We start from the raw sequence: 18,426 nt of genomic DNA, 5'->3' as shown, positions 1-18,426 counted from the left end.
GATGCAAACACCTGTCAGCCCAGGTGCTGTTAATGAGGCTCCTGATAATCCACAGGTGGTGCCAGCTTCAGGCAAGGCTTGACCCAGGCTCACAGCATGTCAAGGTGGCCAGCAAACTATGTGAACACCAGGCCCCACTCTTCAGCCCAGCCAAGCCAAGCGGGGTGCCTCTTCTGGAGGCCCCAAGGCAGGGGTCAGAGCAACAGCCCACCCAGAACCGATCGTGGGGACTTGGCACAGGTCATGCCTGGTGGCATGAGGTCTGGCCCCAAGGGACCATGGGGTGTACGCCCGGAGGAAAGCTCAGTGCTGCCGGGCGGGAGGTACCAGCAAGCTCCCTGACGGGCCTGCCCTCGCCCTCCCAGGCTGGAACCTGACGCGCAAGCAGAGTACCCAGCCTCAGAGACAAAACAAATTCAACCAAAAGCAAAAGGAATTTTCATGGACGGTGAGCTGATTCCAGAATTCATTTGCAAGAATAAATTTTCAAGAATAGCCAGGACCATTTTTTTATTGGGGCAGAGCACATCCAATTACCATTTCTACCATTTTTAAGTAGCACAGCTGGAGGCATGAAGCACATTCACATGTGGTGTAGCCATCCCTGCCCTCTGTCTCTAGAACGCTCCATCTGCCCAAACTGAAGCTCTGTCCCCATGAAACAGTCACTCCCCACACCCCCAGCCCCTGGCCCACCACCTACTTTCTGTCTCTGTGGATGGGGCTCCTCTGGGGACCTCCCAGGGGTGGGATCGGTCAGGACCTGCCCTTTTGTGTCCAGCTCATTTTGGTCAAGATGGTTTTTGAAAACAACGCATGTGTACTTGGGAGGAAAGGAGAGAGTTGCTCTACTGTCAGACATACTGTGTCACTAATTCAGGAACATTAAGTCGGTCACGGGAGAGGGTCTCTAAGCAGACCTGCCTGTTTGTGCGCACACGGGAGGGTGGCGGTTCAGGGTGGCGAGGAGGGGACCTGCCAGCCCATGAGCCATGTCCCCCAGACCACCGTCTGCCTGGGGGCGGTCACATCCCTACATCCTGCAGCGACCACAGGTAAATCACAGGACCCAAGCTGCGCATGTAAACACCAAATCTGTCAATGGCTACTTTAAGAAACACAAAAACAGGAAAAATTATTTTGCATTTCAGGTGTCTGGTAAGGGACACGATCTCTAAGGACGCTGCGTGCTGAGCACAAGTCCTACCACACAAAAAAGACGCACTGACCTGCAGGCAGAGGGTCTCAACAGTGTTTCTCAAAAGATGACCCGCACGTGGCCAAGCTCAGGAATAGACTCAGTGTCACTAGTCCTCAGGGAAAATGATTCATAAGCGGTGAGAACCCCCCCCACGCAGGATGACAAGCACGTGAACACACATGCAGAGGAGCCCCCGCACGTCCCTGGCAGGGCTGTGGCGGGGCGGCTGCTGTGGAAAGCAGTTCGGTGGCTCCTCAAACCGGTCACCAGTTTCCACAGGACCCAGCAGCTCCCCTCCCGGCTCACACCCAGGAAAAATGCACACACACCCAGAAACCCATACACAATGCCCAAGGCAACATTCATGGTTGCTGAGAAGCAAAAACAGCCCAGATGTACTTCAGCAGGTCAGCAGATGCACCCGTGTCCACCCATACTCATCATACAGCGACAAGCAGCACAGCCCTGCCACGCACCACATGTGGACACGCCACTGACATGGGCTCAGTGAGACGCCAGACACACAGGCCCCACAGTGCGATGTGACCCTATTTCTGTGAAATGTCCAGAACAGGCAAATCTAGACAGCATGTGGGCTCGTGGGTGCTGGGGCGACTGCTGATGGGGACGGGGCTTCCTGGGGAGATGGAATGTTCTGGAACTGGCAGTACCAAGACACTGAATTGTACATTGTAATAGGTGAGCTGTATGGTATGCGGGTCGTATCCCAACAAAGCTGTAAGTCAAAGAAAGAAAACCAAACAACTGCTCCTCCAGGGTGGGGAAGGCCTGTGAGATATCACCCTAACGCGGGAGTGGACGGCAGATCCCAACCTCTACGCAGAGGCTGAAATCAGCTGGAGTGCAGCTCCCGCTTCCCGGCCAGGGCGGCGGGCAGGCACACACTCACCCGCACTGTGCGGAGCAGGCCCTGGAGAACCGGGGGCCAGGCTGCTCACCCCAAACCTGTTACTCTGCCCTGGATTTTCAGACAAATCAACTTGTTTACTCAAAATATCTTTAATTGTAAAAACACCAGCATTCAATAGCAACAGCAACTCCAACTCCAGACGACAGGTCAGGGCACGAGGGCCACCTGACGGGCCAGGGGTTGTGGTGATGGGAGGCTGGGGGTGGGGGTGCAGAAGACACGGAGGCTAGAGCAGGCGGGCAGCCAAGGCCTCCACGTGGTGCCCTCGCACGGGTACGGGCTGGGGCTCAGCCCAGGAATGCAAACCCATGCAGCGCTGCCTCGGGGTCCAGAACAGCAGCAAGATTCCTGGGGGGCAGGCCGGCCAGCACGCCCCCAGCCCAGAGCAGGGGCCACAGTCCCTCTCTCTGCCAGGGGACGGGCAAGAGAAAAGATGACAACCATGTGACAGTGCTGACCCGAGGGCTGGGCAGAGCCAGGTGCCTCTGCACCCCACAGGGGGATGCAGACCGGTCATAACCTCAGGGGGCGGGCAACAGGTGGGCTCACTCTTGGGCCAGAGCCAGGTCCTTCCTGCACCCCCCAAGCCCTGTACTGCCGTCCCCCAGGTCCCACACCGGGCCACGGGGCTCACCTCACCTTCGGGTCAGGCACTACTGCACCAGCCGGTACGTGATGTACCTGCCCGCGGTCTCACTGGGCCGGATGATCTTCACCACCTACAAGGCGGGGCCTGGGGCTGGGTGGTTCCAGAAACCCCAACCCGGGGCTGGGCCAACTCACGGTGACCGCCTCCCTGGCCTAGCGGCCTTCTAAAGGGCTGGAGGTGCGGCCCTAAGGGCCCCACACATGCGGGAAGGGGCTGGGGCGGGGCGGCCCAGGAGGGCTCTCACCTGCCCCCGCTTAATCCCAAAGTAGCGCGCCACGGGGTCCCCGGCCTGAATCCTCGGCAGCTGGCTCTCTCGGAGTTTACTGGGAAGCACGGTCAGGGAAACACCACACTGGGCCGACTGGGAGGGGACGTGCGAAGCCGGGAGGGGAGGGCAGGGCAGGGCAGGGCGGGGTGGACGGAAGGATACTACCGGGCCAGCAGCTCAGTGACCTCCTCCTTCGTCATGACCACGTGCTCTGGGACCAGCTGCCAAGAAGAGGCCCGAGTCTCCCGGGGCCACAGGCCCCTGCACCTCCCCCACAGAGGGGGGCTGGTGGGCCCAGGATGTTTCCCCGGCGAACCACCAACCCCAGGCGCTGGGCACGCGACACCAGCCTCTGCCCGGATCCCACCCTCCTCCTGACGCCACCGCCCAGGACCCCTGGGGCTCTCAGGACAGAGCCCGCCCCTTGCCCAGGGCCCTGCAGGCTGGGTGGGCCTGGAGTCTGCATTCCTGGCAACCTCCCTGGAAGCGGCTGCCCCCAGCCTGGGACCCACACCGTGAGAACCCCACCCGGAAGCCCCACCTCGTGCTCTGTGATGTTGATGAGCAGCTCCTGCTGCAGAAACTGCTCCAGGATGTACTTGGGGGCCATGTCGACCAGTGACTGGAAGAGACACCCACCCTCAGGTAAGGCTGGGCCGACATCCCGGTCCCACTTTCTTCTTGAAGGCTGCCGGCAGGCAGAAAGCTGCAAGCTGCACAGGGTCTACCCTCCAAGGAGACGTCATGCACCACGAACCAACCGGGAAAACCCACCCTACAGCTGGGTTTCTGCACGCAAGGAGCCCACCAGCCTGCCCGGCCTGCACATTTCTTGGGCCTGGGCCTTGTGTTTCAAATGCTGACAGCTGGCATGGTGCTGGCGATTTCTAGCTGTCAAATGCTCCAGGGGCTGTCCTCGAGCTGGCATGACTGACTATGAGGACCCCACAGCCACCATGGACACAGGGCGGGGGGTGCTCATTGGTCCCCTGGCCCCTTCCCTGCCTTGCTTGGCTCCTCTGCCCAGCGATCAAGGGACACAGGGTATGCCAGGCCTGCTTGGGGGCCGGCCATGCCACAGCTGCTCCTTCTCAGCTCCTGGAGCCCCACCAGGGGCCAGGAGCCAGGAGCCAGGACAGCACCCTGCCTGTGATGGGATGTCCCGGTCGAAGCCACCGCCACAGCCTGGCGAGGTGCCGCAGGAAGGGGAAGTGGGGTCCACGGGCTCAGGGCCAAGAGGAAGTGGGAGGTCTCACTGCACGCACGCAGCCACGTCCTGCCTGGGCTGGGGCAGGCTCCGCCTGCTCGGCACTAGCCCAGGGTCCTCTCGGCAAGCGTGGGGATGGGGAGCCCACCTGCTTGGCAGAGGGCGTCATGCCCTGCTGCACCACGATGAGGGCCCGTGTGATGTTCTCCTCCTGCATCCGCTGGCAGTACACCTTGATGGTCTTGATGCCCACCTTAGGCTCCTCTGGGGACAGAGCACATGCCAGCCCACGCCATCAGGGCCCGCTGACCCCACCCTGCTGTGCCAAAGTGTCCTGGCACCACCGAGACCAGCTGCTTACTCTGTCTGGGGCCACAGTTCCCCAACAAGGGGCTGCCTGCCCCTACATCACCTGGGTGCTGGAGGGCATGCAGTGTCCCAGACCTACGGGATCTCTCTGGAAGCAGGGTCGGGGCATCTGGGTTTGTTCTGGGGCCTCAGGGGATCTGAGACCTGCGGATCCCTGAGTTAGGTCATGTAGTCTGGGAGCCCAGAGATGTGCGGCTGGGGTGTTCTCAGGTGAGATGAGGCCAGGTGACCTGAGAGCCCGCTCTCACACTGCTGTGGTGGGGTCTGCACGCTCTCCCCAGCACACAGGGCCCAGCGCGGTCACTTGGGAAGAGGTGGGCCCCAGGGCCTTAGCAGGTCAAGCAGCTGGGTGCTGGCCGCCAGGGTCTGTGCAGGCCTCCCAGCCAAGTCTTATTTGTGAACATGGCATGTCTCCTCCGTCACATTCTCCTCAGACCTTCACTCCACCCACAGGAAGTGTCATGGGTCCCTGTGTGTCCCCAAAATCCCTATGCTAGAACCCTAACCCCAGGACCTCAAGATGTGAGTGCATCCAGAAACGGGGTCTTCAAAGAGATTCTTAGGGTTGAGGCCTTCGGTGGGCCCTAATCCAAGGTGACCGGCATCCTCCTACAGATCGGGACTCAGACACGCGGAGGCACGGCTGTGAGGACACGGAGCACAGCATGCACGCCAGGGGTGAGGCCTGGGGGGAGCTGTCCTACAGACACCTGGATCGGACCTGCAGCCTCCCGAACTGGGGAGCTGGGAGGGAACAAACCTCAGCTGCTTGAGCAGCCTGGGCAGACTGACAGGCAGGACCCCGGACCCCATCCTGAGGGCCGTCTGAAAGCAGCGGTGTTGTCGCCACTTCCACCAAAGCCACAGGTGAAGCGAGAACTCCAACCCCAAGGAGGGACAACCCACTGGTAGGTTCTCAGGAGGCCAAGGAAGCTCCATGGGGCTGGCGTGTTTTAGCCGCTGAAGCCCCCAACAAAAACATCTCACATACGGGATGCTTTCCTAAAAGTGCCACCCGGGTCCATCCTGCAAATGTTTTCTGCTCAGCTCCTCAATTCTACGCACGGAGACGCCAAGCTGTTCACGACACAGCACAGCCCCCCAACCTCTGGGGGCTCTACAGCCCAGCTGCCTTAGTGGCGTGGGCACTAAGACACGGGGGTCCTGCAAGGGAAGGCACCTGCGCTCCTTCTCCAGGGTAACAGGCAGTAACCACACAGAGCAAGGAGAAAAAGGGTGTGGCGACAGGGTGTCGGCAGGGACAAGGGCAGGGCTAGGGCCCTGCAGTGGTGCCGGAGTTGTACGGGGCGGGCACTGCAGGGGGCAGCCAGGTTGGGGGATAGAAAGGACACAAGGGCAGGGATCTAAGGCCTGAGGTCAGGTGGAGGGGTGCTGGGATGGCTCCACCTGACACACAACCCCTTGGGGACATGCGGCTAGCAAGGTCTTCACCTGGGAAAAAGACGAACATCTGATCCGTGGGGTCATCGTTGTGGGCCACTAGCACGGTGAGGTCAGTGCGTCGCGGCCGCCCTTCACTTGGCTTGTCCCCAAACTGGGCTTTGAACTCCTCTAGCGTCTGATCCAGCTCATCCTGGGTCACCAGGTAGCCACGGTCATGGCACAGCTGAGGAGAGGGCAAGCCAGGTGACTCCAGGGTGCAGGGGGGAGCCCAGCAGGCTCAGGCCAGCCCACGCTGCTGCAAAGGGCGACGCAGAAAGTCTGGGGCCCGGCACAGCTGGGGTGTATGGAGGCCCGAGAGGAGAGAAGGGGTGAGTGCAAAGACCCGGGCGCACCCTAGAGAACCCCTGTGCCACTCCAGGTAGACAGCTGCCAATCGCACACGACCATCGTATCTAGAGCCTCAGGAACGGGCAACGGGCCGGGATCTGGGGCAGGTGGAGACGGCCGCCTGGAGGGTGTTGTGGGTTGTGGGGCAGAGGCAGGGCTTCTCCCTCCCGCCCCCAACGCTGTCAGCTTCAAGAACAGCCGCCCCGGGGCCCTGTCTCTGGGATATCTTTGCAAAGCAGTAGAGGAACTGGTACAGCTGCCTGGGTTTAGTCCCGGCGGGCTGGGTGCTCTTGGCCCAGGTCTCTGGGGATCACGCTGGTCCCTCCCTGGGGTGCCTGGAAGCAAGCGGCACACGATAAAAGCTCAGCCAGCTTGGAGGTGTTCCTGCCTCACGTCCCGCCCGAGCAAGTCTTAGCACTGAAGCAGCCATCAGACAGCAAGGTCGGGGAGGGACGGCCTCACCGGGGGGCGGGTCGCGCCCTCTGACCGGGGCTCTGCCCTGCGCTTGGGGGCAGCGCTAAGCCCTCCAGGCACGGAGGCCGGCGGACGGCCGAGTGTCTGCCGTCTCCTGTCCCGCTCTTGCGTGGGGCCCTGACGCGGAGGGACGGCGAGCGTCCCGGGCAGCCCCCAGGCCCCGGCCAGCCCCACCCTGCCTGCTCGGGGACCACTCGGACGACGTCTCGGTGCCCGCAGACCCCGGGCCCCGACGCAGCCCCGGAGACCCCGCTTTCGGCCGCCCCTCCGCTCCGCGCGGCTGAGGGAAACTCGCTCCCACCTCTGGACCGCGCACTAGCCGTCCGCCTACCTGCATGATGGTCTTGCGGATCTTCCACAGCCGGTACGTCTCCTCCTCGTCATCCATGGGGCCGCTCGCTCTCACCGTGCCGGGGCCCCTGCAGGAACCGCGCCGATTGCGCCTGCGCCGCTTCCAGCTCAGGCCCCCTTACTCGCCCCGCGTGCAGGGCTGTCTTCAGCGAACGCCTGAACCCTGCCCGTTTCTGGAACGGCGAGGCCGAGGGCAGCCCGAGACTTCTGAGGGCGGTGGTTGGCTGCGCGAGAGGCCGGCGAACGGCCCCGCCCACCGTTCTCGCGTGGCCTCGACCGCAAGGCCTCCCGGGAATTGTAGTTTCGGCTCAGCGACCGCTGGCGGCGATCTCTTAGAATCCCGGGAGGCGGAGGGAAGGTGTGGGCAGGGAAAGTGAATCCCGGACTGGGGCAGGGGTCCTATCGGCCCTCAGGGAAGGTTGGGCGGCCTCATAGGCGCCCCATATGTAATTGTGCATCCAACTGTAGCCGGTTCTTTCGGTTGGCTCTGGCCCGTGTTCAACTTACGGCCCCAGCCTGTTTCCCCGTCTGTACAACGGAAACAATAAAATGCCCCCAGCTTTGGGGGGTTAGCTCCGAGTCTAAAGGGACAGCGGTGCTTGGGAGGAGATCACCATAGCTCCTGGCGCTCAGGGAGTGCTCGCACCTGCCCTCCCCGTTCCCGTACCCTGAGCCCAAGTCCAGCCGCTGCGTGCACATCCAACGGGCCCTGGCGGTGAATGTGTAACCTGCGCATCTGCGCCTGACCCCTCAAGGCCATCCTAACTTGCATGCAGTGACCCGTTCACGCAAGGATCCACACAGCAACCACAGAGTGACCAGAAGAGGCCAGCACCCCGTCACGTTCCAGGAGAGACAGGATAGGAGCAGGCTAACAGGATGGATAGCAGGTTTGCAGTCCTAAAGAGGAGTCAGGGAACAAGCAAAGAGATTCCAGCCAAAGCCCAAAGGAAGCAGGGTGCCCAGGGTAGGCTGGAGGCAGGTGTGTCGGGTGGAGGGTGCAGCAAGTGCACTTTGCCTGGTGTGCTAGCAGCAAGGAAGCCAGTGCAGTGGAGGGGTAGAAGGCCAGAGGGTGAGCTGGGGCGATCCTGGAGCAGCCTGGGCTCCATTCCTGGCTGTGTGACCCTAGGCAAGTTACTCAGTTTCTCTGTGTCTCACTGCCTTCCTCCCCCTGCCCTGCAGAACAGACCTGGTTCATGAGGTATCTGGGTAATGACTGGAGTGCCTGGCACTGTGTTGCATAAGTGCATATTAAATAGAATAAAGGGCAGTAAGAGGTTGCCAGGTGCTCTGGGACCAGGTAAAGAAGGTAACTGGAGCAGGAGGAATACAGGAAGGGATCGCCAAAGCCACCAAGAGGTAAATCTGAACCGGCCTGAGGCTTAGGCAGAGGCTTAGCCAAAGGAGTTTAACCAATGGCCAGGATGAGGGCAGATCCGAGGAGGGGGCCTAGCAGGAGTGGGGTGGCTTTTGGTAGGAAAGGAATTGGAGGTGTGGACACAAAAGCACCCAAAGAGAGGGGGAGCGTGTTAGGGGTGGGTTTAAGATGGGAGAAAGAAGTGAGTAGGCCGCTGCAGTGAGGGGCGAACCAGGTCACGGGAGGGGCAGCCTGGACGGAGACCCGGGCAGGGCCCAGGAATGGCAGCAGGTGGGTGCAGGCAGTCTGGCTGTTCCGCAGGTAAGCAAGGAGCCACCATGTGACCCAGTAGTTCTACTCCTATGGGAGTACTCAGAGAAATGAAAATGGGTGCAAAACACACAAAAACTAGTACGGCATTACAGAGCCAAAAGGTGGAAACTGCCCAAATGTCCATAAACGGGTGGATGGTGAAATATGTGGTCCATCCACACATGGAGCACCATCAGACAGGAAAATGATGGGGAATCCCTGGCACGTGCTACACCGTGGACGGACTCTGAACCGTGCCAGACACAGGCCACATAGTGTGTGGCCCCATTTCTGTGACACACCCACGGCAGGCGACTCCACGGAATGTGGGCTGGAGGGTGTCATGGGCTGGGGAGAGCGGGGGTAACTGCTCATGGGGAAAGGGGTGCTTTGAGGGTAATATTCTGGAAGTAGAGGTGGTCTTCACACAACATAGTAAATACCCTGAAAATCACTGGAGCAAACATTTTAAAATGGTGGACTTGGGTTAGCAGCTCAGCTTCCTGATTTGGGGACACACAGTGACCAAAGCCACCAGGGGGTAGCCTCCCTGGAGCCTCGAGACATCCCCAAGATTCAATTTCCCCATTTCTAAAGTGGGGTCTCTCTGGCAAAAAGCTCTGAAACCCCAGGTGCGAATCCCTGCGGGGGCCTGGGGCATGCCAGGCAGCTCCAGCCCCAGCAGGTTTGCACCCCGCCTCTGCTGTTACCTCAGGAACAGGGTAAGGCCGCCGTGCCCCATCTCCTCCCCCTCCCTCAATGAGCTTAGCCCTGAGCTGTTGTTCTGCCTACCCTGAAAAAATATAACCATTTTTGCAGCTGTCTTTACAACCAAGTCAGAGGACAGAACCAGAGAAAATCTGGAAACAGCCGAGTCTCCCCAAAGGTCTGATAGACTTAATAGTGTGGCCGTGACACCCAGTGGTTCTGGAGGGGGGCAGAAAGGGGCGTCTTCCTGACAAGTGAGGCTGCCCTGGTGAAATAATGGGGGCTCCGTGCCAAGAAGCGGCTCCAGGAGCTCCGCCTACCCCAGTGGCCAGGCTGGGGGAAGAAGCCACGTGAGGAAGGCCGTTTGAGCAAGACCTGGCCCCGGGGACCCTCGCTACACAGCCTCCATCATCGAACTGCCACCTAGGCCCTCCTGCTCTGCCCTCTGGCAGGCCCGGGTCAGGGGCACGGGGAGGGGGCTCACGGGCTCCCCCAGAGGACCCACTCCAGAGAGGGACTCCATAACTGCTCAGAAAGCTGCGCCCCAGGGGCCCTGGTCAAGCGCAGGGTGGCTGGCAGGGGCTCCAGAGGCGCAGCTCACAAGAACCCGCTGCGTACCCCCTCCGTGCCACCTCCGCCAGAGGCCTGGGCGGGAGATAAGGGGGCTGCGGACCTGCGCGTGCGCAGCCGCCGTTAACGGCTGTACCGGGAGAATACCGCCCCGGGTGCCCGGTGCGCCCCGGGGCGGGGGCCCAATTAGGATCCCCCATGGGCTCAGGTGGGACTCGGTGTCCAAAGACGCGATGCATCTGCCGCTATACTGGAGGAGGGCACTGTAGCGGCGGTTGCCCCAGTCCCCACGCCGGGCCCCCACTCGGTGGGCCATGCACGGCTGCACCGCAGCCCTGAGTGTGCGGGAGTCCAAACCCCCGTTTTATTTTACTGACATTTAAAAGAAATCCCCCAGTTTTCAATGAGCTGGGGCGACTCTTCTGCAAGTTCAAGCCACACCACACCCCACACACGGGTTTCCAGTAGTGCTCAAGCTGTGTGGAGTCACGCGGATCCGGGGCCAGGCACCCAGATAACTGTCCCTAAGCCACCAACGCTTCTCTTGCTTAGACGCGGCCGCTCGCCCGCAGGCGGGCATGCGCAGTCACCCACAACAACAAAGCCTTAGTCTTGCCCCGCCCCCTCCCCGCGCCCCCCACACTCAGGCCTCCCATTGGCTGGCACGGGACACGTCCGTTAGCGGAGGAGCGTCCGACCAATGAGGGCACTAGTGGGCGTGGCCTAGGGAAGGGAGGTGCGGCGCACCGGCGCCCGTCCATTGGCAGGCTCGGCGAGGGGAGGAGCGCTGCTTGGCCGTTCCGCTGCCGCGATGAGTCTCGGCCGTCTGTGCCGCCTGCTGAACCCGGCGCTGTTGTGCGGGGCACTGGCGGCGCCCGGCCTGGCGGGCACCATGGTGAGCGGGCGGCGGGCTGGGGTGGCTGGCCGTTGGCTGGCGCGCGGGCCCTGCGGCCTTGGACTGGGGCGCTTGCGGGGGGCGCTCGTTCCCCCGGCAGCCACCGGCGAGGGTCGGGATCGCGGGGCGGGGTCGGGGCCGGGAGTGGGGGCGGGCGGCGATCGGAGGGCAGGACTGGGTGGCCAGGATCCCCGGGGCGGCGTCCCCGGGCGCTGCAAGGACCTCTGCGTCGAGGAAGCGAGGGCGCCCTTCGCCCTTGGCGGCCGGGTCTGGCGCCGGGGGCGCCCGGAGGGCTGGAAATCCGAGGTCACGCGCCGCGCCCGCCCCTCCCCCTGCCTCGCGCCGGGGCCGCTCGTTGGCGTCAGACGGCAGCGGGGCGCCTTGGCTACTCGGCTCTGTGCCCCGGGAGGGTGCGGCCGGAGTCGGGCGGCATGGGCCGCGCGGCCGCCGGCTCTCCGGGACACCGCAGGCAGCGGTGCCGTTTGCCGGGCAGGCGGCGGCGGCGCCGAGTCCTCCGGCGGCGAAAAGCCCCGGCGTGCGGGCGTCAGAGAGCGCGCCCCCGGCGGAAGAGAGCGCCCAGGAGCCCTGGGCGGGCTGGGCGGGCGGAGCTTGCGGCCAGGGAGAACGACTGCTGCGTTGCGTGTCCTGACCCGGACCCGGTGCGCGCGAGGCTCCCCTGCCCTCTGCGGCGTCTGGCTGGGTCCCAGATACTCTCCGGCCACGTGCGTCCCGCTGGGCACGGGCGTGCACCTTTAAGGAGCAGTCGTGACCTTTGCCGTGCCCCAGGGCACGGATACGCCTACGATCCTTCTCTCCGGGACCCGACGCTGGGAGAGTGGGCCGGGTGGCAGCGGACCCTGGGTGCCAGGCTGGTCCGCGCCGCTCAACGTACACTTGCCTTGCAGTGCGCGGCCCGCGACGACTGGCGCTCTGCTCACTCCATGCACGAGTTCTCAGCCAAGGACATCGATGGGCACATGGTTAACCTGGACAAGTACCGGTGGGTATTCGCCTGCTTGGTAGGGAGGCGGTGGACGATCGGTAGCCCTGAGTTCCCTGACTGTCCCATCCCGCCCCCAGGGGCTTCGTGTGCATCGTCACCAACGTGGCCTCGCAATGAGGCAAAACAGACGTAAACTACACTCAGCTTGTCGACCTGCACGCCCGATACGCTGAGTGCGGTTTGCGGATCCTGGCCTTCCCCTGCAACCAGTTTGGGAAACAGGTGTGTGGACACCCGTGTCCCTGGGCGTGGGTGTGGGCGTGCAGAGGGTCTGTGCCCACAGTAGGGGGCACCACGGGGTGCAGGCCCTCCAGCACTCACCACAGTACCCCGGCTTGCCACAGGAGCCAGGGAGCAACGCGGAGATCAAAGAGTTTGCCGCTGGCTATAACGTCAAGTTTGATATGTACAGCAAGATCTGTGTGAACGGAGATGATGCCCACCCGCTGTGGAAGTGGATGAAAGCCCAGCCCAAGGGGAGGGGCACCCTGGGGAAGTGAGTGGGACCTGGGGGCTCTAGGGAGGGGCATGGTGGCCCCCCGGGGCTGTGGGGTCCAATTTACCCGGGATTTATGACGACTTTGTGGTTCTTCCCCTAGTGCCATCAAATGGAACTTCACCAAGGTAAGATGGGGATGGGCCAGAGCTGTCTGTATCCAGGGGCTCCGGGCCCTGGCTCAGGTGGGGCAGTAGTGGGGTGCTCGCTGGCCCCCAGCAGAGCACCCTTAACAGTCCTCCAACCCGACAGTTCCTCATCGACAAGAACGGCTGTGTGGTGAAGCGGTATGGGCCCATGGAAGAGCCTCTGGTATGTGCCTCTCCCGGGAGCCCACTGGGGTCAGGGCCACCGCAGAGGCTGCCTCTGACCCCCCACTCTTCCCTGCAGGTGATAGAGAAGGACCTGCCCTGCCACTTCTAGCCCCACCTGAACAGTGTGTGCCCCTTGCCTGACGACCACTGCCTCGCTGTTGAGAGCCTTTCCCCTCCGGCACCCATGACGGTCTGCCTGGAAACCAGCCTGCTGGTGGGACAGACCCGAGAACCCGGCGTGCACCTTTGCCGGCGGAAGGCCCCTCGGCCTGGCCCAGCTTGTGGCTTGGCGCATCCCCAGCCCTAACTGTTGTCCTACGGGAATAAAATATAAAAATTGGCCTCCGGGGTGCTCCTGCCTCCCTGGGTCGGGTGGGGGGTGCAGTTCAGGGACAGGTGTTGTGAGGCCCTGGCTCAGAGGGCTGCACCCACCTGTAGTCCCCGGCTCTGATCTCAGCAGCCCCACTGAGCACAGGCAGGGTTCATCCCAGAGGGAAGCACTGCCCTAACTGGCTGCTACCAGCTACCAGCCAGGGTGCTGGCCTGTTCGGAGGCAGCTTCTTGGGGACTTGGGGCGGGGTCTTGACCGGTGTCCTGAGGTGGGAGCCCAAGAGGACCTGAGGCTGAGCATTGGGCCAAATTGTCTGGGCACAGAGCCACGTTGGGCGGGGCTGGTTTTACAGACTGGCCTGATGGTGTGGACACTGAGCCCCAGGGCCCCAGGCCTGTCTACACAGTTGTAACTGATAGAATCAGAGGTGGTGTTTATAAGTCACCCCCCACACACAACCTAACAGTGGGAAATGGCCTGAGGCCAAGAGGTCCCTGGAGACTGGCTCCAGTCCATGTTCCCAGGGGTTGGGGAGGCACGTGCCCTGCCTGCCTGTAGCTCAAGGGAACCAGGGGACAGGGAGTGGCTCAGCGGGACAGTGGCTGTCTCTGACCCTCCAGTAGCCCAGGAAAGGGGGGTGGGGAGCCTGCAGAGGGAGGTGCTGGAAGGGCTGCAGCAACTGGTCTGGGAGCTTGCTGCTCCCAGAGGCCTTGTCTCCTGCCCCCTAGTCTTGCCTCCTGCTGGACTAGGGCCAGATATGTCCCCCCAACCCCCGACTTCTAGGAAGCATCTGGCATCCCCGTCTGCCCTCTACCTGGGATCACCTCTTGGGTCCTCCCATCCCTGGGCTGCCCTCCCTGGTGGGTCCAACACCCGAGGAAGCCAGGCAGAGGCAACCTGTACAGCCAGGGATCTTGCGCCAGGACGAGGTCCCAGGCAGGGTGCGCCTAAGCTGGCGGGAGGCAGCCACTGTCTGACCCCATATGCCAAGCCTGGCCTGGCCCATCCAGGGACTGAGGGCCTGCTATGCCAGTGCTGAGACCACCCAGTGGACAATGGCCTGCAGGAAGGGTGTCTGGCCTGTCATCCACATGGCAGGGGACAACAAGTACCATGAGCCCTTGGGACCAAAAGCAAGGTGTGGCCAGGCTGGGCAGACAGGGACTGCAACCAGCTGCCCTCTGCAGGCAGCATCCACCCCCTGACCTCATTACCCACTAAGTGCCCCTCCTGGAAGGTACACACACAAGCACCACTGCCAAATTCACTTGGACTGGAGTGGCAGACAACTGGGGAAGTAGTAAAAAGGCACATATATTTAAAAAAGATCTCTTTACATATATACATGTCAATTCTTCATAAATACAGACCAGGGGCCACCGGGGCCACCAGCTCTGCAGGCAGATTCTGGGGCCTGGGGGGTGGGGGCGGCAGGACAATAATTTAGGGAGCAGAGAGCAGGGAAGGGGAATTGCATATATTAATGGGGGGGTCTGCCCCACAGAGCCCCCCCACACCCCTGGACACTGGCGGGGCCCTGAGCACCCGGGGTTTCCTGAGTTTTCAGCTCTTGGGGCCACCCAGTTTTGTGGATTTCAGGGGCTCTGGCCTGACCAGGTCTTGTAAGGTGGGTGGGGTGTGGTCCCCCACCCAGGCCTGGAGGGACGCAGAGGAGAGGCACAGAGAGGGTGGGCCCCTCACCCCCGGGCCCTAACTGGGCCCTGAGACGCCCTGAGTGGGACCTGCAAACAGCGGCCGCCCCACCAGGCTGGGTGTCGGGGGGCCGGCAGCATCTGAGGGGTCTGCCCAGGCACGCCGGGAAGGCACTGCAGTGGAGGCCTCGGGAGGCGGGCAGCGGGTCGCCCTGCCAGTCCTCAGTAGTCGGCAGGGACCTGGGCCCTGCTCACCGCCTGCTTCGGCAGGAGGGCCTGTTCGTGCCGCGGTATTGCAGATAAATAAGGTTTGTCTAGGGGCGGAGCCCGGCCTAGGAGCTGGGGAACGGGGGGCTGAACTGGATGACGCTCTGGCGCTCCGGGCCCGCCCCGCCCCCCGCCCCCGCCCCCGCGCCGATGCCCGGGGGGCCGGGGGGCTCCGCAGACGGCACGGCATTGAGGGAGCGCAGCATGTCCTCCAGCACCTCCTTGAAGTTGATGTCGCAGCCCTGATGCACCGAGGCCGCGGGGTCGGCGGGGCGGTCCGCGGCGCCCAGCAGCAGGCCGCTCGGGACGGGGGCGGGGTCGCAGGGCGGCGGCGGCGGCGGCGGGAACGCGAACGGCGAGGGCGGCGGGAAGGCCTGGGCGGGCGGGCTGTAGGTGAGGTCCAGGACCTCGCCGGGGCCGCAGGGCAGAGCGAGCGGGCACAGGGCGGGCAGGGCGGGCAGCGGCGCGGCGAAGGCCCGGCTGCGCGCGTTCTTGCGCTTGACGTCCGCGTCCATGAGCTGCAGCTCCTGCAGCACCCGGCGCACGCAGCCCTCGGGGATCTTGATGCCTGCCCGGGAGGGGGCGCGGAGCCGGCGTCGGGTCGGTTCGGGGTCTGGGGCGCAGGCCCGCCGCCCGCCGCCGCGCCCCGCGGGCACCCGCGCGCGCTCACCGACTTGCTTCTTCTTGTCCTTCGTCTTGAGGCGCACGATCTGCAGGTAGCTGCTGCTGGTGACGTCGGCCATGACGGCGGCGATGCGGCCCCACACGCGCAGCAGGGCCCCGCACAGCATGTAGTGGTGCCGCAGCCGCAGGCCCTGCACGCAGTCCTTGCCCTCCTGCATCAGGCGGCAGTGCCGGTTCCTGCGCGGGGGACGCGCCGCTCAGCCAGGCCGCCCCGCGCGCCCCGCGCGCCGCCTCCGCCGGCCCTCCGGGTGCCCGCCCGCGCCCCGCCCGCGGCCTCACCACGCCGTGTGGCTGCAGTGTGTCAGGGAGAGGGCGTAGCTGCGCTCCCAGGGCTCGCGGGCCTCCTCCGCCGTCACCTGGGGACACGTGGCCGCGTGAGCCGCCCGGGCGGTGGGCCCGGCGCGCCCCAGGCTGCTCGCCCTGCCCCCGGCGCCAGGTGAGCCGGGCGCCGCGCTCCGCCCCGCCTCCAGGGGCCGGCCCCGGCGCGGCCGCTCCTACCCGGTGGAACTTGCGGCACAGGCTGTCGAAGGTCTCCGGCTGGCTCTGGCGGCCCACGTTGGGCTTGTACACGGTGAAGTGCTTGCCGCGGTTCCGCTCCGCCAGTAGGCAGCTCGGCTTGTTGCCGCGGACCTGGGCAGGGCTGCGTGTGAGGCCGGCGGCCGCCACCCCCCCTCCCCGGCCCCGCCGGCCCCGCCGCCCCCGCCCCCCGCCCGGCCCCGCCGCCCCGGGGCCGCCCACCTTGTAGGACAGGTAGAAGCCATCGTGGGCGCCTGTCAGCTCCAGAGACCTGGCGTACGCCTCGTCCCACTTGAGGCCGCGGTCCACGCTTATCTGCCAGGGCACGCACAGGTTAGGGCCGGGGCAGATGGGCAGCAGGGGTGCGGGCGTGAGCCGGGCTGGCTCCTGCTCACCTTGTAGAAAACCACCTGCCCGTCCTGCGGGTGCCCGGGGGCCAGGAACACCTGCTGGCTCTCCTCATAGATCTCATCTATGCCCGGAGCCAGGTCTGCAGGGGAGGGCACACGGCGGTGAGCTGGGTCCGGCCTGGAGGCCGTGCGGCTCCTCCTCACCGGGTCTTGGCACACCCAGAGGCCCACATGTGGCTCAGCGGCTCCAGGTGCTGGGCTCCCAAGTTCCCAGGTGCAACTGAGGAGCCCGTGGGGCAGCGTGGCACAGGGTTCCCCAGCAGAAACCATCTGCCTGCCCAGCACCCGTTGCAGTCTGGCGGCCTGGGGTCCATGTCCCCCACCTGCTGGGCCCTCACGCCAAGCCTGACAACAGACAATGTGCCCCCGCCTGGCACAGCTGCTGTGGGGATGATTCAATAGGGGCTCAGAAACTATACCGAGCGCTGGTTTGATGAATGAAGTTTCCCTGGAACGCTGCCTAGGCCCATCCGTGCTTTCACTGCCACGGCTGTGTTGAAGTCAGAGACCGCCCAGCCCCCCAAGAGAGAAACACTGACTGGCCCCTTTTCAGGAGGGACTGCCACCCCTCGGTGAGGGCCTCGGGTGTGGGCTTCCTTCCCCTGCACCAAGCACCCTGCTGAGGGCTTTACGCCTAAATGAAACTTCTGGTTCTCTGGGGACACCCGAGAGGGAGACCCACGGCACCCCACAGGGAGCACTCGGGCGGCCCGCTGTGCCTGGCCAAGACCCCGGCCACCCCAGTCCGGCCACCCCCAGGCCCCCTGTCCTGGTGGGGGTGTGGCTTGCCCCGGCACAGGCCTTAGTCTCCCCATCTGCCACACAGACACAGCATGCTCACCCAGGATGCCCATGTCGTATTTGCCCTCCTTCTTGTCTGCCTCGATGAGGTGGTCAAAGGTGTCCGAGAAGTACTGGAACAGCGCGTTCTGCTTGTGCACCTCCAGCCCCAGGATGCGGTTCAGGAACTTAGTGATGGAGCAGTCTGGGGGAGAGCGGGCAGGGAGAGGGGGCCTCAGGCTGTGCTGGGAGCCCTGCCCACCCCGGGGGCCGCACCTGGGAGGCGCTGGGGGACTCACCCTTCTCCACGTCCAGGCAGCCGGACCTGGACTCGCGCCCTCCGATGCCAACAGACAGCAGGCCCTGCTTCATGTCTGCGGGGAGGGAGGGCCTTGCTCACGATCCTCCACCCGCGGCCCCTCACCCAAGCCCCTGGGGCATCCCCCTTGCCACCAGTGTCCCCTTGGTGTGTGGGGGAGGGATATTTGGACACAAATCCAGTTACCGATCCCAGCACCCCAAACTGCTCAGGGCCCAGCTGCCCTGCCACCCCCTGGAAGAACCCTCCCAGCCCCGTGCCCTCAGCTCACCCCGGAAGAAGGCAGAGTCCCCCCCAGGGTAGCCCCTCGGCAGGGGCACCTTGTTCTCTGTCTGGCTCAGGATGGTGGTGAGGATGCATCCGAGGGCCCGGGCGCCATACTGCGTGGAGGGGAGTGGGGTTCAGGAGGGGAGGGCTCTGCCTTGGGGACCCCTCCTCTCCCATCCCAGGACCCCGCCCTCTACCTTGTTCTCAAAGTTGTACTTGCTCAGGTCGCGGGACTCGGTGGCACGGCGGTCCCCGTGGGTCAGAGCTCCCTGCCCAGGACGGAGACCCGTCACACACTGCGCGC

General features: G+C 64.0%; 3 protein-coding genes across 15 annotated transcripts in view; 1 reads left to right on the top strand and 2 right to left on the bottom strand.

The window, feature by feature from the left end:
- Window positions 1-2,202: 2,202 nt before the first annotated feature.
- Window positions 2,203-7,380, bottom strand: POLR2E (RNA polymerase II, I and III subunit E). 3 transcript variants are annotated; one of them, XM_017647336.3, is made up of 8 exons: window positions 7,222-7,380; window positions 6,078-6,252; window positions 4,405-4,520; window positions 3,591-3,671; window positions 3,212-3,270; window positions 3,026-3,104; window positions 2,767-2,851; window positions 2,203-2,539 (listed from the first exon to the last, which is right to left on the bottom strand). In XM_017647336.3, the coding sequence occupies exons 1-7, from the start codon at window positions 7,276-7,278 to the stop codon at window positions 2,786-2,788; spliced, it is 633 nt and encodes a 210-aa protein (XP_017502825.1). In that variant the 5' UTR covers window positions 7,279-7,380; the 3' UTR covers window positions 2,203-2,539; window positions 2,767-2,785. The 3 variants fall into 3 exon arrangements, with proteins under 3 accessions (XP_017502825.1, XP_017502824.1, XP_017502822.2); XM_017647335.3 differs by having other exon boundaries at window positions 2,772-2,851; XM_017647333.3 differs by lacking the exon at window positions 2,767-2,851.
- Window positions 7,381-10,925: 3,545 nt separating this feature from the next.
- GPX4 (glutathione peroxidase 4) lies at window positions 10,926-13,237 on the top strand. 2 transcript variants are annotated; one of them, XM_017647325.3, is made up of 7 exons: window positions 10,926-11,083; window positions 11,989-12,083; window positions 12,164-12,308; window positions 12,431-12,582; window positions 12,686-12,710; window positions 12,835-12,894; window positions 12,973-13,237. In XM_017647325.3, exons 1-7 carry the CDS (start codon window positions 11,000-11,002, stop codon window positions 13,003-13,005), a joined length of 594 nt encoding a protein of 197 aa, XP_017502814.2. In that variant the 5' UTR covers window positions 10,926-10,999; the 3' UTR covers window positions 13,006-13,237. The 2 variants fall into 2 exon arrangements, with proteins under 2 accessions (XP_017502814.2, XP_036874453.1); XM_037018558.2 differs by lacking the exon at window positions 10,926-11,083 and adding an exon at window positions 11,500-11,742.
- Window positions 13,238-14,523: 1,286 nt separating this feature from the next.
- Window positions 14,524-18,426, bottom strand: part of SBNO2 (strawberry notch homolog 2) — a 47,055-nt gene continuing 43,152 nt past the window's right edge. For 9 of the 10 annotated variants that reach the window (XM_073220704.1, XM_073220703.1, XM_073220705.1 and 6 more), the window contains 10 exons: window positions 18,320-18,391; window positions 18,127-18,235; window positions 17,836-17,910; window positions 17,598-17,741; window positions 16,742-16,836; window positions 16,569-16,661; window positions 16,329-16,460; window positions 16,110-16,186; window positions 15,817-16,007; window positions 14,524-15,714 (listed from right to left, as the gene is read on the bottom strand). In XM_073220704.1, coding sequence (XP_073076805.1) covers window positions 15,212-15,714; window positions 15,817-16,007; window positions 16,110-16,186; window positions 16,329-16,460; window positions 16,569-16,661; window positions 16,742-16,836; window positions 17,598-17,741; window positions 17,836-17,910; window positions 18,127-18,235; window positions 18,320-18,391 — 1,491 coding nt within the window. In that variant the 3' untranslated portion in view covers window positions 14,524-15,211. The remainder of the gene's footprint in view (window positions 15,715-15,816; window positions 16,008-16,109; window positions 16,187-16,328; window positions 16,461-16,568; window positions 16,662-16,741; window positions 16,837-17,597; window positions 17,742-17,835; window positions 17,911-18,126; window positions 18,236-18,319; window positions 18,392-18,426) is intronic. The other variant, XM_073220700.1, reaches the window with a different exon arrangement.

The sequence above is a fragment of the Manis javanica genome, chromosome 13 (genome assembly GCF_040802235.1).
Source record: "Manis javanica isolate MJ-LG chromosome 13, MJ_LKY, whole genome shotgun sequence".
Lineage (NCBI taxonomy): Eukaryota > Metazoa > Chordata > Mammalia > Pholidota > Manidae > Manis > Manis javanica.
Note: the sequence above shows the minus strand (reverse complement) of the source record. Positions and strands in the feature narration are given on the sequence as shown.